Genomic DNA, 18,079 nt, shown 5'->3' on the forward strand with positions numbered 1-18,079 from the left:
TACTTCATTTTTTAAAACTAGTTTCTACATTGTAGAATAATAGTGAAGACATCAAAACTAGGAAATAACACATATGAAATCATGTAGTAACCAAATATGTGTTAAACAAATTATAATATATTTCATATTTGAGATTCTTCAAAGCAGCCACCTTGATGACAGCTTTGCACACTCTTGGCCTCCCCCCAGTGTCGTACTAATCTATTGCCCCTCTAAAGACCAACAGGTTTGTTATTTCAAAGCAATAAAAGAAGCCCACTGCACGTTCTACTCCGCTATGATTGACAATAACAGAGGAAATCCCAGGACCTGGTTTTCCATCATCAGATATATCCTCCACCCTCCAGACTCTGGCCATCCCACAGCAACTACCGAACAACGCTACATAAACTCAGCAAAAAAAGAAACATCCTCTCACTGTCAACTGCGTTTATTTTCAGCAAACTTAACATGTGTAAATATTTGTATAAACATAACAAGATTCAACAACTGAGACATAAATTGAACAAGTTCCACAGACATGTGACTAACAGAAATGGAATAATGTGTCCCTGAACAAAGGGGGGTCAAAATCAAAAGTAACAATCAGTATCTGGTGCATTAAGTACTGCAGTGCATCTCCTCCTCATGGACTGCCCCAGATTTACCAGTTCTTGCTGTGAGATGTTACCCCACTCTTCCACCAAGGCACCTGCAAGTTCCAATACATTTCTGGGGGGGGCACCTCCAAATCGATCCCGCTGCAGAGTACAGGCCTCAGTGTAACGCTCATTCCTTCAAAAATAAACGTGAATCCAACCATCACCCCTGGTGAGACAAAACAGTGACTCGTCAGTGAAGAGCACTTATTGCCAGTCCTGTCTGGTCCAGCGACGGTGGGTTTGTGCCCATAGGCAACATTGTTGCTGTCTGGTGAGGACCTGTGATGTCTGTTGAGGACCTGCCTTTAAAACAGGCCTACAAGCCATCAGTCCAGCCTCTCTCGGTCTATTGCGGACAGTCTGAGCACTGATGGAGGGATTGTGCGTTCCTGGTGTAACTCAAGCAGTTTTTGTTGCCGTCCTGTAACTGTCCCGCAGGTGTGATGTTCAGATGTACCAATCCTGCGCAGGTGTTGTTATACGTGGTCTGCCACTGTGAGGACGATCAGCTGTCCGTCCTGTCTCCCTGTAGTGTTGTCTTAAGCGTCTCACAGTACGGACATTGCAATTTATTGCCCTGGCCACATCTGCAGTCCTCATGCCTCCTTGCAGCACGCCTGGGGCGCCTGGGGCGGCAGGGTAGCCTAGTGTTTAGAGTGTTGGGCTAGTAACCGAAAGGTTGCAAGTTTAAATCCCGGAGTTGACAAGATACAAATCTGTCGTTCTGCCCCTGAACAAGGCAGTTAACCCACTGTTCCTAGGCCTTCATTGAAAATAAGAATTTGGGGCCTCCCGGGTGGCGCAGTGGTTAAGGGCGAGACCGGGGAGGTCCGTGGCCTAGCCTAGCGTCGTCTTGGTCGGTAGGGATGTCCTTGTCTCATCACACACCAGTGACTCCTGAGGCGGGCCGGGCGCAGTGCGCGCTAACCCAGGTGGCCAGGTGCACGGTGTTTCCTCCGACACATTGGTGCAGCTGGCTTCCGGGTGTGTATTGGAGGTCGCATTACTTTCAACCTTCGTCTCTCCCAAGCCTGTATGGGAGTTGTAGCGATGAGACAAGATAGTAGCTCCTACAACAATTGGATACAACGAAATTGGGGAGAAAAAGGGGTAAAAAAAATCATTTAAAAAAAATAAGAATTTGGATACCACGAAATTGTTAAATAAAGGTAAATAAAAATGCCGAAGGACCCTGGGCATTGTTCTTTTTGTGATATTCAGAGTCAGTAGAAAGGCCTCTTTAGTGTCCTGTGACCTTAATTGCCTACCGTCTGTTGGTGTCTTAACTACCGTTCCGCAAGTGCATGTTCATTAATTGTTTATGGTTCATTGATCAAGCATGGGAAACAGTGTTTAAACCCTTTACAATGAAGATTGTTATTTGGATTTGTACGAATTATCTTTGAAAGAGAGGGTCCTGAAAAAGGGACATTTATTTTTTTTGCTGAGTTTATTTGCTGAGTTCTTCAAAGCTAAAAATCAACACCATCCGAAAAAACATTGTATCCCCCAACCCTAATCTCACTCTGGCTCCTACCCCACCACCCATATCTGCTCATCCTCTTAGCGACTTTGCTCTATTTTCACCTTCTGCTGTGTTAGAACTAATCTCAAAAATGAAAACTACCAGTGACCCCCTCGACCCTATTCCAACATCACTGTTCAAAACATGCTCAGCCACTCTCATCCAGTTTGTAACCAACCTGTTCAACAAGTCCCTCCACACTGGGCAGCTGCCATCACAATTCGAAATTGCTGCCATCACCCCCTTGCTCACGAAACCATCCCTTGACCCAGACCTCCACTCAAACTACAGACCTATTTCCAACCTCCCATTTCTATTTAAATTCCTGGAGAAGATAGTGGCAGCTCAACTTCCCTCACACCTCAGCACTAACCAGCTTTATGAGGCTCTCCATTCTGGCTTCAGGCCCATGTACAGTACTGAGATAGCATCGGTGAACATTGTAAATGACCAGCTCATGGCTGCAGATACAGATATTCTCCTGAATCTACAGCACCAGTCAACAGTTTGGACACACCTACTTATTCAAGGGTGTTTCTTTATGTTTACTATTTTCTATATAGTAGGATAATAGTGAAGACATCAAAACTATGAAATAACACATATGGAATCGTGTAGTAACCAAAACAGTGTTAAACATATCTAAATAAAGTAGCCACCTGTCAGGACTTCTAGGAGTAGTGGGTTTGGAGTCAGGCGCAGAGATCAGAGGGTTTAGGACAATCGTATTTATTCCGATACAGAAACGGTCACGCCAAAAACACCAGGCGCATACAACTGACCGGCCCAAAAACAGGACCCAAACAGTCCGGAGAAAATAAGATAGAAATGTACATCCACAAACTCACAGAGGAACAAGCCCGCACAAAAGCAGGCGGGCATAACCGGCTTAAATGGCCCTAACCAAAACCCAAACAAGAAACAGGTGTAACCAATAAGACAAAACTAACAGAAAAGGAAAAGGGGCAGCTAGTAGACCGGTGACGACGACCACTGAGCGCCGCCCGAACAGGAAGAGGAGCCACCTTCGGTGGGAGTCGTGACACCACCATTTGCCTTGATGACAGCTTTGCACACTCTTGGCATTCTCTCAACCAGCTTCACCTGGAATGCTTTTCCAACAGTCTTGAAGGAGTTCCCACATATGCTGAGCACTTGTTGGCTGCTTTTCCTTCACTCTGCGGTCCAACTCATCCCAAACCATCTCAATTGCGTTCAGGTTGGGTGATTGTGGAGGTCAGGTCATCTGATGCAGCACTCCATCACTCTGCTTCTTGGTCAAATAGCCCTTACACAGCCTGGAGGTGTGCTGGGTCATTGCCCTGTTGAAAAACAGGCCCCACTAAGCGCAAACCAGATGGGATGGCGTATCGCTGCAGAATTCTGTGGTAGCCATGCCGGTTAAGTGTGCCTTGAATTCTAAATAAATCACTGACAGTCTCACCAGCAAAGCACCCAAACATCATCACACCTCCTCCTCCATGCTTCATGGTGGGAACCACACATGCAGAGATCCTCCATTCACCTACTTTGCGTCTCACAAAGACACACTGGTTGGAAACAAAAATCTCAAATTTGGATTCATCAGACCAAAGGACAGATTTCTACCTGTCTAATGTCCATTCTTGGCCCAAGCAAGTCTCTTATTCTTATTGGTGTCCTTCAGTAGTGGTTTCTCTACAGCAATTTGACCATGAAGGCCTGATTCACGCAGTCTCCTCTGAACAGTTGATGTTGAGATGTGTCTGTTTCTTGAACTTTGTGTAACATTTATTTGGGCTGCAATTTCTGAAGGTGGTAACTTGAAAGAACTTATCTTCTGCAACAGTCTTCTGTAGCAGTCCTCATGAGAGCTAGTTTTATCATAGCGCTAGATGGTTTTTGCGACTGCACTTGAATAAACTTTCTTGATTGACTGACCCTCATGTCTTAAAATAATGATGGACTGTCGTTTCTCTTTGCTTTTTTGAGCTGTTTGTGCCATAATATTGCCTTGGTCTTTTACCAAATAGGGCTATCTTTACCACCCCTACCTTGTCACAACACAACTGACTGGCTCAAAAGCATTATGAAGGAAAGAAATTCCACAAATAAACATTTAACCATGCACACTTGTTAATTGAAATTCATTCCAGGTGCCTACCTCATGAAGTTGGTTGAGAGAATTAATGCCAAGAGTGTGCAAAGCTGTCATCAAGGCAAAGGGTGGCTACTTGAAGACAATGATTTGTTTAACACTTTTTTGGTTACTACATGATTCCACATGTGTTATTTCCGAGTTTTGATGTCTTGACTATTATTCTACAATGTAGAAAATAGTACAAATAAAGAAAAGCCCTTGAATGACTAGTGGTGTCCAAACTTTTGACTGGTACTCTAAGTGCCACTTTCTACACAGAAGATCACACCATTCTACTGTAGTGCCTCAGACAGCCATCTTCGGGACTGCCCTAAACTGGTTCACCTCCTACCTCTCTAACCGCAAGTATTACTTCCCCCTTGGTGAGGAAAGATCAGAGGAGTCCACCATAACCTGCAGTGTCCAACAAGGGTCGGTGCTAGGATCCATTCTCTGCCTGCTCCACTTGGCCAGATCTTCAGACAACACAGTGTCCAATTTCACTACTCAGACGACACACAGGTTTACATTAAAACCCGGACACAGCATCTGCTCTGTCAACCTTGTCCAACTGTCTGGAAGAGGTCAAATACAGGATGCAGAATGACTTCCTCAAACTCAACAGCAGTAAGACAGAGGTAATGCTGATAGGCACCCCACAGCAGATCACCAACTCCTGCAGCATCTTCCCTGCCGTAGATGACCACATCATTCGCCTCTCCATCACCAACCTTGGTGTGAAATTTGACCCTGCTCTCTCTGTCAATGCCCACATTAGTCTGCCTAAGACCCTGTCTCACCACTTCTGATGCAGAAAAGCTTATCCATGCATTCGTTTTCTACAGAATTGATTATGGGAATATAGTATTTGGGGGCCTGCCTTTACACTCAATTCATAAATTACAGCTCATTCAAAACAGAGCTGCATGGCTTTTGACACAAACACAAAGTCTGCCCACATCACCCCCATCCTTGTTGACCTCCATTGGCTGCCTGTCCCTCAAATTTAAAATTGTCCTCCTGTTCTACTCTCCCCCTATGTACCTCCATGCATCCTATGGTCAGGGCAAGCCAAAATGCTTCATGCACCCAGGACCCTGCTCCGGACAATGGAAGACTGTGCCTTTTCCTCCCACGCACCATGGCTTTGGAACTCCCTTCCTGACAATCTCAGGACTGATCAGACTTCTGGGGCTTTTAAAGAAGGGCTTAAGACACATTTTTTTTTATTTGCTGGCCTATATAGTGCATTGGGAAAGTCATTTCACATTTTGTTACGTTGCAGCTTTATTCTAAAATGTATTACATTGTTCATTTTCCTCATCAATCTACATACAATACCCTATCCCTATGATGAAGCAGGGTAGTGGCAGGATCATGTTGTGGGGATGTTTTTACCAGTAGCAGGGACTGGGAGACTAGTCAGGATCGAGGAAAAGATTAACAGAGAGATCCTTTTAAACCTGCTCCAGAGTGCTCAGGACCTCAGACTGGGCTGAAGTTCACCTTCCAACAGGATAACGACCCTAAGCACACAGCCAAGACAACGCAGGAGTGGCTTCGAGACAAGTCTCTGAATGTCCTTGAGTGGCCCTGCCAGAGCCTGGACTTGAACCCGATTGAACATCTCTGGAGAGACATGAAAATATTTGTGCAGCAACGCTCCCCATCCAACCCGACAAAGATTGAGAGGATCTGCAGAAAAGATTGGGAGAAAGTCCCCAAATACAGGTGTGCTAAGCTTGTAGAAGACTCGATGCTGTAATCGCTGCCAAAGGTGCTTCAACAAAGTACTGAGTAAAGGGTCTGAATACTTATGTAAATGTAATATTTCCAGTTTTCTGCCAACATTACTAAAAAACTGTTTTTGCTTTGTCATTACGGGGTATTGTGTATAGAATGATAAAAAAAATAAACAATTGAATCCATTTTAGAATAAAGCTGTAACGTAACAAAATGTGGAAAAAATCAAGGGGTCTGAATACTTTCCGAATGCACTGTACAGTGAGTTTTAAAAGTTCTGGAACAGTGAAACATTTTTGTTTTGGCTCTGTGCTCTGTACTCTGTACTCCAGCACTTTGGGTTTGAAATGATAGTAATAATAATCCTGTATTACATTTGTAAAGAACTTTTCATTACAGAAGAAAAATGTCAAAGTGCATAAAATAAAATATAAAAAATTAATTATAAAATGACTATTAAGTTCAAGTGCAGACTGTCAGATTTAATTTGAGGGTATTTCGATTCATATCAGGTGAACCGTTTAGAAATTACAGCACTTTTTGTACATAGTCCCCCATTTTAGGGGACCATATTCCTAGAACACAATGACTACATCAGGTTTGTGACTATTTGCGGTTTGTTTTGGTTGTGTTTCCGATTATTTTGTGCCCAATAGAAATGAATGGTAAAATGTATTGTGTCATTTTGGAGTCACTTTTACTCTAAGTAAGAATAGAATATGTTTCTAAACACTATTACATTCATGTGGATGCTACCATGATTCTGGATAGTCTTGAATGAATCTGAATAATTATGAGTGAGAAAGTTAAAGACACAAATATCATACCACCAAGACATGCTAACCTCCCCCCATTACAAGAGGGGTATGATATTTATGCCCCTGTAACTTTCATTTCATCATTATTCACGATTATCCATAATCATGGTAGAATCCACATGAATGTAGAAGTGTTTGGAAACATATTATATTCTTATTTACAATAAAAGTGACTCCAAAATGACAATACATTATTTATCATTCATTTCTATTGGGCACAAAATAATCTGGAAAAAAAAACTAAAAACAAACAGCAAATGAATCCAACAAATTTGTAGTCACAAGGTTGATATAGTCATTGCGTACTAGGAATATGGGACCAAGTACTAAACTTTTGACTACTTCAATACACATACAGTATAAGTGAATTTGTCCCAATACTATTAGTCCCATTAAATAGGGGGACTACGCACAAAAAGTGCTGTAATTTCTAAACGGTTCACCTGGTATGGAAGAAAATACCTTTAAATTAAAGCTGACAGTCTGCACTGTAACCTCACAGTAATTGTATTATTTATATGTTCTATTTTATGCACTTTGAGATTTTTCATCTATAATGAAAAGTTCTTTACAAATATAAAAGTATTATTACTTCTCTAAAAAACATCTAATCAGGAACATGACATGACCCAAATGAAGGAATACAAGTCATATCAGAGAATCTTATGCTGCAATCACAGCAAATAGTGATGTTGTTGTTGTTGTTGATTTCTAAGTATCTGATTATGTGCTTATTTCTGACCTAATGTGATGCCAAAAGATAAATTATAAATTGTCAAGTGGGATGACACACTTAACAACCTCAGAGACGGTCACAAAGAACAATATATCAAAAAACACTTTTTTTGCAATTCAAATCTCCATAGGCCCAATGTGTGACTGTGTGGTATTTGTAGTGTACTTGAGGTGGCTCCTCCAGGCTTGTGGTTATTGTGAGGTATTATAGAGTTGGGGGATTAATTTAAGAGGAGCATTCCAGGAACCATCCTACTTTATGCTCCAATTGGCACAAATGTAGCCCAAGAATCCGTCTTAAATCCTCTCACTTGTACAATAGGAAACCGCGGGGGTGCCATCTTCTTGTTCATCTAGACAGTTTGCTAATTTGATTCAGTTTATAATCCCTGTAGTGTTATTTAAACCTGATTATAGACAGAAAACAAAGGGTAAATGTGCAGAAAAAGACCCGGAGCAGATTGTCTGTGTGTGTGTTAGATGCTTCTACCTCGTTTTGTGATTCAGAACTTGGTTGAGTGAATTGATGGTCAACCCCAACTCATCATAACTAAAATGTAGTAACCAGAACAAGTCCAGTCGTGAGGGTCTGGGGCTGTAAGTATCAAGCGTCTCAGAATGGGAGTGCTGATTTAGGATCAGTTTTGCCTTATAGATCACAATGGGCAAAATGGAAAATTATATCAGCAATCGCAGTCTGAGATGCTTGATACATGGCCTCTGATTCCAGTAAAGTGCAGATGGACTGTTTACTTCCAGAGCCAACAACACCCCAGAGACTACCCTATCAGTGATGACTGTCAGGACCAGAGCTATCATACTGTACATACCACGGTGGGGGCTGCTCTCTGCTCTGCTCTCTGAGGGATCCTCCATCACACGACTTGCTGGAGAGACTTGCGTGCGGGGATGTAATTACACACCACAATTGCAGTAGCTCTGATCTGACGATGATATCTTTCTAGAACAAACATCTGAGTACACAGAGGTAACTGGAAGGCATGAACAACAGCATGGGACTTTCATCCAGAGCTGAGATTTTTCATCTTTGTAAGCATCCATCTTCTCCACAGGGAGACAAGGCAAGGCCATGGGAAAGCCAGTTGTCCATATCACTATCAAGTTCAGGCTAAATCATTCCCATACCCTTCCCACGTTTACCACATTTCGCTGTTGATTTATGTCCAATGGCAGCACTACATTACAGCATGCAATAAAATGGTAATAACATGGTAATAGTATGGTAACAAGGTATTTGTGTTGTAGTTCAACAAAACAAAGTACCATCATTTGGATAGAAATTATCATATGACTTCACATACAACAAAAAAGACATCATCATTTGGTTTAAGTTAGCTACAAAACCACTTTATTTAAAAAGCAGATTATATAATCTACAGTTAAATGATACGTCCCGATTTTTAATACATTAAATAACTTTAGACTTTTTCATGTTTAGATAAATAAATCTAGTTTCCTTTTTTATGAACCATCTAGGTAATCAAACACTTATACAAAAGCGATACAAAAGTGATGTGACAGAGGTGTCATATGTGCTTATTGAAAACTACTGATAGGAGAGAGAGAAGTCTTCACTTTCAGAGTGATTTATGACAGAGGATGAAAGGAAAACTAGCCTCTTTATGCACAGGTCTGGGGAAACTAGCTGTGTGCTATGCAATAGAAATGGAACTGAAGTAGTATTTTTTAAAAGAGGTGTATTAAGACATCGTTAAAGGGGATCAACTCTTGTCAAGTCTAAACATCTTCTGCTTTAATGAAAAATGATTTGAGATTGATATGAGTGGGTCTTATTGTACTATTCAAACTACAGTTCAGAAAATGCCATTGCCTCATTCTTCAAGTATATTACACATTCCTTGACTAGGAGTCTCGTCATACTATGCTGAGATTCAGTTTATCTACCATCAAAGGGAATTTCCCAGCAAAAACATGTACTCCAGGGATACTAGCCTTTTCACTTCTGTAAATGTACAACTGGGAGCAGAGCAAATATTAAACAACAGTTTGCCAAACATACACTAATAATTACATTCCAAAGAATCTCATCGAGGGATACATCAGAAAGCACATGATGCCTGTGTGGGCCACTCCTCTCCGTAATCTCTACGTCAGCCTCCTTGTCTGTTAGATTCAGTAGTATGAGAGGACAGTTCCTCTGACGAGGCTACTGTGAGCAGGTACTGGGTAGGCCTGAGTCAGAGCCTTAACCCATCCTTTCTGTTGGGGAGAGATTGAGAGAGCATGGGTCGTTTTGTGGAGCTGGATGGCCGTTGTCCTGCTCACTCAACAAGGTACATGCACCATGGCACTGCCACTGGTGCACACGCACGCACGCACGCACGCACACACACACACACACAACTGGGTATACCAAACATTAAGAACACCTCCTTAATGTTGAGTTACACCCCCGTTTGCACTCAGAACAGCCTCAATTCATCAGACATGGACTCTACAAGGTGTCAAAAGTGTTCCACATGGATGCAGGTCCATGTTGGCTCCAATGCTTCCAACAGTTGTGTTAAGTTGGTTGTATGTTTTTTGGGTGGTAGACCATTCTTGATACACACGGGAAACTGTTCAGCATGAAAAACCCAGAACCATTGCAGTTTGTGACACAAACTGGTGTGCCTGACACCTACTACCATACCCTGTTCAAAGGCACTTAAATATATTTGTCTTGCCAATTCACCCTCTGAATGGCTCACATACACAATCCATGTCTCAATTGTCTCAAGGCTTAAAAATCAGGTTTAACCTGTCTTCAACTACACTGATTGAAGTGGATTTAACGAGTGACATCACCTGGATTCACCTGGTCAGTCTATGCCATGGAAAGAGCAGTTCTTAATGTTTAGTACACTCAGCGTCTATAGACCAACAAACTAACACACACACACACACACACACACACACACACACACACACACACACACACACACACACACACACACACACACACACACACACACACACACACACACACACACACACACACACACACACACACACACACACACACACACACACACACACACACACACACACACACAGATGCACAAAACGGCACAACCAGCGAGGGGAAACACGGGGGATGGATTCCCCAGAGACATGGGTTGGACCAGCAACTCCCACAACCAACCAGACAATCAGATCAACCAGTAGGTATGACACAGTAACGTATGCATGAGGAGGATATGTGGGGACTCTCGATGGTCAGACACTCACTTACTCAGTGCTACCATATGGGTCAAATAACCAGTGTGTGGAACTGTACATGTTAACAGGTCTGTGGATGGCATGACCAACGACAACACAGAGGCCTCTAGGACATGTGTCCTTGAGGAGAAATTAAACAACGGACCAATACCCTTCAGAGGACCGTTAAGACGGCGACAGCTCGTTTGGCCTCCGATTCCATTTGATAATAATAACGCAGCAAGAAAATACACACTTCTAGAATCTTATGTGGAAAATGTCTGCAAAATATATAGGCAATCTACGTGCTTCTAACTTTTTATCTTGTTATATAATCGTTGAGACACTGCTTGTGAATCTCTCGAGGTCACGTCTTCTAAGACTGCTAAGTGGAATGAGTGCCAGCCCAGGCTAGCGCTGTGGCTACTGACAGCGCATGTCATGCCACGAACATCCACTATGCCAAGTAGCACTGGAGCATGTGTCACAGAGTCACATGAAGGGATGGTATAGGAGACTGTGTCACAGAGTCACATGAAGGGATGGTATAGGAGACTGTGTCACAGAGTCACATGAAGGGATGGTACAGGAGACTGTGTCACAGAGTCACATGAAGGGATGGTACAGGAGACTGTGTCACAGAGTCACATGAAGGGATGGTACAGGAGACTGTGTCACAGAGTCACATGAAGGGATGGTACAGGAGACTGTGTCACAGAGTCACATGAAGGGATGGTACAGGAGACTGTGTCACAGAGTCACATGAAGGGATGGTACAGGAGACTGTGTCACAGAGTCACATGAAGGGATGGTACAGGAGACTGTGTCACAGAGTCACATGAAGGGATGGTACAGGAGACTGTGTCACAGAGTCACATGAAGGGATGGTACATGAGACTGTGTCACAGAGTCACATGAAGGGATGGTACAGGAGACTGTGTCACAGAGTCACATGAAGGGATGGTACATGAGACTGTGTCACAGAGTCACATGAAGGGATGGTACATGAGACTGTGTCACAGAGTCACATGAAGGGATGGTACAGGAGACTGTGTCACAGAGTCACATGAAGGGATGGTACAGGAGACTGTGTCACAGAGTCACATGAAGGGATGGTACAGGAGACTGTGTCACAGAGTCACATGAAGGGATGGTACAGGAGACTGTGTCACATGAAGGGATGGTACAGGAGACTGTGTCACAGAGTCACATGAAGGGATGGTACAGGAGACTGTGTCACAGAGTCACATGAAGGGATGGTATAGGAGACTGTGTCACATGAAGGGATGGTACAGGAGACTGTGTCACATGAAGGGATGGTACAGGAGACTGTGTCACATGAAGGGATGGTACAGGAGACTGTGTCACAGAGTCACATGAAGGGATGGTACAGGAGAGTGTGTCACAGAGTCACATGAAGGGATGGTATAGGAGACTGTGTCACAGAGTCACATGAAGGGATGGTATAGGAGACTGTGTCACAGAGTCACATGAAGGGATGGTACAGGAGACTGTGTCACAGAGTCACATGAAGGGATGGTACAGGAGACTGTGTCACAGAGTCACATGAAGGGATGGTACAGGAGACTGTGTCACAGAGTCACATGAAGGGATGGTACAGGAGACTGTGTCACAGAGTCACATGAAGGGATGGTACAGGAGACTGTGTCACAGAGTCACATGAAGGGATGGTATAGGAGACTGTGTCACAGAGTCACATGAAGGGATGGTACAGGAGACTGTGTCACATGAAGGGATGGTACAGGAGGGTGTGTCACAGAGTCACATGAAGGGATGGTACAGGAGACTGTGTCACAGAGTCACATGAAGGGATGGTACAGGAAACTGTGTCACATGAAGGGATGGTGCAGGAGGGTGTGTCAGAGTCACATGAAGGGATGGTACAGGAGACTGTGTCACATGAAGGGATGGTACAGGAGGGTGTGTCAGAGTCACATGAAGGGATGGTATAGGAGACTGTGTCACATGAAGGGATGGTATAGGAGGGTGTGTCAGAGTCACATGAAGGGATGGTACAGGAGAGTGTGTCACAGAGTCACATGAAGGGATGGTACAGGAGACTGTGTCACAGAGTCACATGAAGGGATGGTACAGGAGACTGTGTCACATGAAGGGATGGTACAGGAGACTGTGTCACAGAGTCACATGAAGGGATGGTACAGGAGACTGTGTCACAGAGTCACATGAAGGGATGGTACAGGAGACTGTGTCACATGAAGGGATGGTACAGGAGAGTGTGTCACAGAGTCACATGAAGGGATGGTACAGGAGGGTGTGTCAGAGTCACATGAAGGGATGGTACAGGAGACTGTGTCACATGAAGGGATGGTACAGGAGACTGTGTCACAGAGTCACATGAAGGGATGGTACAGGAGACTGTGTCACATGAAGGGATGGTACAGGAGACTGTGTCACAGAGTCACATGAAGGGATGGTACAGGAGACTGTGTCACAGAGTCACATGAAGGGATGGTACAGGAGACTGTGTCACAGAGTCACATGAAGGGATGGTATAGGAGACTGTGTCACAGAGTCACATGAAGGGATGGTACAGGAGACTGTGTCACAGAGTCACATGAAGGGATGGTACAGGAGACTGTGTCACAGAGTCACATGAAGGGATGGTACAGGAGACTGTGTCACAGAGTCACATGAAGGGATGGTATAGGAGACTGTGTCACAGAGTCACATGAAGGGATGGTACAGGAGACTGTGTCACAGAGTCACATGAAGGGATGGTACAGGAGACTGTGTCACAGAGTCACATGAAGGGATGGTATAGGAGACTGTGTCACAGAGTCACATGAAGGGATGGTACAGGAGACTGTGTCACAGAGTCACATGAAGGGATGGTATAGGAGACTGTGTCACAGAGTCACATGAAGGGATGGTATAGGAGACTGTGTCACAGAGTCACATGAAGGGATGGTACAGGAGAGTGTGTCACAGAGTCACATGAAGGGATGGTACAGGAGACTGTGTCACAGAGTCACATGAAGGGATGGTACAGGAGACTGTGTCACAGAGTCACATGAAGGGATGGTACAGGAGACTGTGTCACAGAGTCACATGAAGGGATGGTACAGGAGAGTGTGTCACAGAGTCACATGAAGGGATGGTACAGGAGACTGTGTCACAGAGTCACATGAAGGGATGGTACAGGAGACTGTGTCACAGAGTCACATGAAGGGATGGTACAGGAGAGTGTGTCACAGAGTCACATGAAGGGATGGTACAGGAGACTGTGTCACAGAGTCACATGAAGGGATGGTACAGGAGACTGTGTTACAGAGTCACATGAAGGGATGGTACAGGAGACTGTGTCACAGAGTCACATGAAGGGATGGTATAGGAGAGTGTGTCACAGAGTCACATGAAGGGATGGTACAGGAGACTGTGTCACAGAGTCACATGAAAGGATGGTACAGGAGACTGTGTCACAGAGTCACATGAAGGGATGGTACAGGAGACTGTGTCACAGAGTCACATGAAGGGATGGTACAGGAGACTGTGTCACAGAGTCACATGAAGGGATGGTACAGGAGACTGTGTCACAGAGTCACATGAAGGGATGGTACAGGAGACTGTGTCACAGAGTCACATGAAGGGATGGTACAGGAGACTGTGTCACATGAAGGGATGGTACAGGAGACTGTGTCACAGAGTCACATGAAGGGATGGTACAGGAGACTGTGTCACAGAGTCACATGAAGGGATGGTACAGGAGACTGTGTCACAGAGTCACATGAAGGGATGGTACAGGAGACTGTGTCACATGAAGGGATGGTACAGGAGACTGTGTCACAGAGTCACATGAAGGGATGGTACAGGAGACTGTGTCACATGAAGGGATGGTACAGGAGACTGTGTCACAGAGTCACATGAAGGGATGGTACAGGAGACTGTGTCACAGAGTCACATGAAGGGATGGTACAGGAGACTGTGTCACAGAGTCACATGAAGGGATGGTACAGGAGACTGTGTCACAGAGTCACATGAAGGGATGGTACAGGAGACTGTGTCACAGAGTCACATGAAGGGATGGTATAGGAGACTGTGTCACATGAAGGGATGGTACAGGAGACTGTGTCACATGAAGGGATGGTACAGGAGACTGTGTCACAGAGTCACATGAAGGGATGGTACAGGAGACTGTGTCACAGAGTCACATGAAGGGATGGTATAGGAGACTGTGTCACATGAAGGGATGGTATAGGAGACTGTGTCACATGAAGGGATGGTACAGGAGACTGTGTCACAGAGTCACATGAAGGGATGGTACAGGAGAGTGTGTCACAGAGTCACATGAAGGGATGGTACAGGAGAGTGTGTCACAGAGTCACATGAAGGGATGGTACAGGAGAGTGTGTCACAGAGTCACATGAAGGGATGGTACAGGAGACTGTGTCACATGAAGGGATGGTACAGGAGACTGTGTCACAGAGTCACATGAAGGGATGGTACAGGAGAGTGTGTCACAGAGTCACATGAAGGGATGGTACAGGAGACTGTGTCACAGAGTCACATGAAGGGATGGTACAGGAGACTGTGTCACATGAAGGGATGGTACAGGAGACTGTGTCACATGAAGGGATGGTACAGGAGACTGTGTCACATGAAGGGATGGTACAGGAGAGTGTGTCACATGAAGGGATGGTACAGGAGACTGTGTCACATGAAGGGATGGTACAGGAGACTGTGTCACAGAGTCACATGAAGGGATGGTACAGGAGAGTGTGTCACAGAGTCACATGAAGGGATGGTACAGGAGAGTGTGTCACAGAGTCACATGAAGGGATGGTACAGGAGACTGTGTCACATGAAGGGATGGTACAGGAGACTGTGTCACAGAGTCACATGAAGGGATGGTACAGGAGAGTGTGTCACAGAGTCACATGAAGGGATGGTACAGGAGACTGTGTCACAGAGTCACATGAAGGGATGGTACAGGAGACTGTGTCACATGAAGGGATGGTACAGGAGAGTGTGTCACAGAGTCACATGAAGGGATGGTATAGGAGAGTGTGTCACATGAAGGGATGGTACAGGAGACTGTGTCACAGTCACATGAAGGGATGGTGCAGGAGGGTGTGTCACAGAGTCACATGAAGGGATGGTACAGGAGACTGTGTCACAGAGTCACATGAAGGGATGGTACAGGAGACTGTGTCACAGAGTCACACGAAGGGATGGTACATGAGACTGTGTCACAGAGTCACATGAAGGGATGGTATAGGAGACTGTGTCACATGAAGGGATGGTACAGGAGGGTGTGTCACAGAGTCACATGAAGGGATGGTACAGGAGGGTGTGTCACAGAGTCACATGAAGGGATGGTACAGGAGACTGTGTCACAGAGTCACATGAAGGGATGGTATAGGAGACTGTGTCACATGAAGGGATGGTACAGGAGACTGTGTCACATGAAGGGATGGTATAGGAGACTGTGTCACATGAAGGGATGGTACAGGAGACTGTGTCACATGAAGGGATGGTATAGGAGACTGTGTCACATGAAGGGATGGTATAGGAGACTGTGTCACATGAAGGGATGGTATAGGAGACTGTGTCACATGAAGGGATGGTATAGGAGACTGTGTCACATGAAGGGATGGTACAGGAGACTGTGTCACATGAAGGGATGGTACAGGAGAGTGTGTCACAGAGTCACATGAAGGGATGGTACAGGAGAGTGTGTCACAGAGTCACATGAAGGGATGGTACAGGAGAGTGTGTCACAGAGTCACATGAAGGGATGGTATAGGAGACTGTGTCACAGAGTCACATGAAGGGATGGTACAGGAGACTGTGTCACAGAGTCACATGAAGGGATGGTACAGGAGACTGTGTCACAGAGTCACATGAAGGGATGGTACAGGAGACTGTTTCACAGAGTCACATGAAGGGATGGTACAGGAGACTGTGTCACAGAGTCAGATGAAGGGATGGTACAGGAGACTGTGTCACATGAAGGGATGGTACAGGAGGGTGTGTCACATGAAGGGATGGTACAGGAGAGTGTGTCACATGAAGGGATGGTATAGGAGACTGTGTCACAGAGTCACATGAAGGGATGGTACAGGAGACTGTGTCACATGAAGGGATGGTACAGGAGGGTGTGTCACAGAGTCACATGAAGGGATGGTATAGGAGACTGTGTCACAGAGTCACATGAAGGGATGGTATAGGAGACTGTGTCACAGAGTCACATGAAGGGATGGTATAGGAGACTGTGTCACAGAGTCACATGAAGGGATGGTATAGGAGACTGTGTCACAGAGTCACATGAAGGGATGGTACAGGAGACTGTTTCACAGAGTCACATGAAGGGATGGTACAGGAGACTGTGTCACAGAGTCAGATGAAGGGATGGTATAGGAGAGTGTGTCACAGAGTCACACGAAGGCGCTCTGTTGCTGGTAGACTCGGTACCCTTGCATAGCCAAAAGGAGCCGTAGATAGCTGGACTGTGGCACTGTCACCATTCGGTGAGGTTTCTCAGTGGAAGGCCACTCTGAAGGCACAGCATGTCCAACCCTCTAACCCTGCCAGACAGTGCTGGAATGTTATGTAGCGGCCTGTTTCATGGCCTCCCAGCCTCCTGGCAGAGACGCTGTCCAGCTCTCTCTCTCTCTGACAGAGGAGCAGTAAATGCATCATGGCATTGGGATTCAGCTCGAAGGAATGAAGAAAACAGAAAGGGAGGAAAAAAGAGAGCGATGGAGATAGAGAGAGAGTGGCCCCCTCCGTCCATCCAGGCCAGTCCCCACTGTGATGAATGTGCAGGGGTCACGGTGCTGACATCGGCCAGGGCCTCTGGGTGGGCTGGGGCCTCGGCCTGCTTCACTGTTTACAGACCAAAAGGAGAAAGGAGGGAGAAAAAAACTGATTTGTCTTGTCCATGACTTGTCCATGGCCCTGTATCTATCTCCTCTCCCCAGGGCACGGCCGGCAAGTAGAGAGCGAAGTCTCCCAGGGTCTCTCTATTCTGTTCTGTCATGCAAGAAGAGGTTCTGAAGTTCCCGGGATTCCGTGGGCGGGGGATTCCTTCTTCTTTCTGCTATGTTGTCTCAGGTCACCTGGGAGGCGGGTCAGTGGTGGGTTGGGCTTGGCTGGAGTTGGTTCCTCGCAGACCCTGCCCTCTCACAGCTCAGTGACGTGTAGTGGGTAGCTGGGTGGCTGGTGGCCGGGCACTGGGACCTTGAGCCTGCGGATGTGGCAGCCGTGACAGAGCAGGTGGCAATCCAGGGGTAAC

The 18,079-nt window shown here is 45.4% G+C and overlaps 1 protein-coding gene across 1 annotated transcript in view; it reads right to left on the bottom strand.

The window, feature by feature from the left end:
* Positions 1-8,933: 8,933 nt before the first annotated feature.
* Positions 8,934-18,079, bottom strand: part of wtip (WT1 interacting protein) — a 43,280-nt gene continuing 34,134 nt past the window's right edge. Inside the window, 1 exon segment of the mRNA XM_052484564.1 lies at positions 8,934-18,077. Within this exon segment, the coding sequence (XP_052340524.1) occupies positions 17,968-18,077 (110 nt within the window). The 3' untranslated portion in view covers positions 8,934-17,967.

Source organism: Oncorhynchus keta, chromosome 2 (genome assembly GCF_023373465.1).
Source record: "Oncorhynchus keta strain PuntledgeMale-10-30-2019 chromosome 2, Oket_V2, whole genome shotgun sequence".
In the NCBI taxonomy this organism is placed as follows: Eukaryota; Metazoa; Chordata; class Actinopteri; order Salmoniformes; family Salmonidae; genus Oncorhynchus; species Oncorhynchus keta.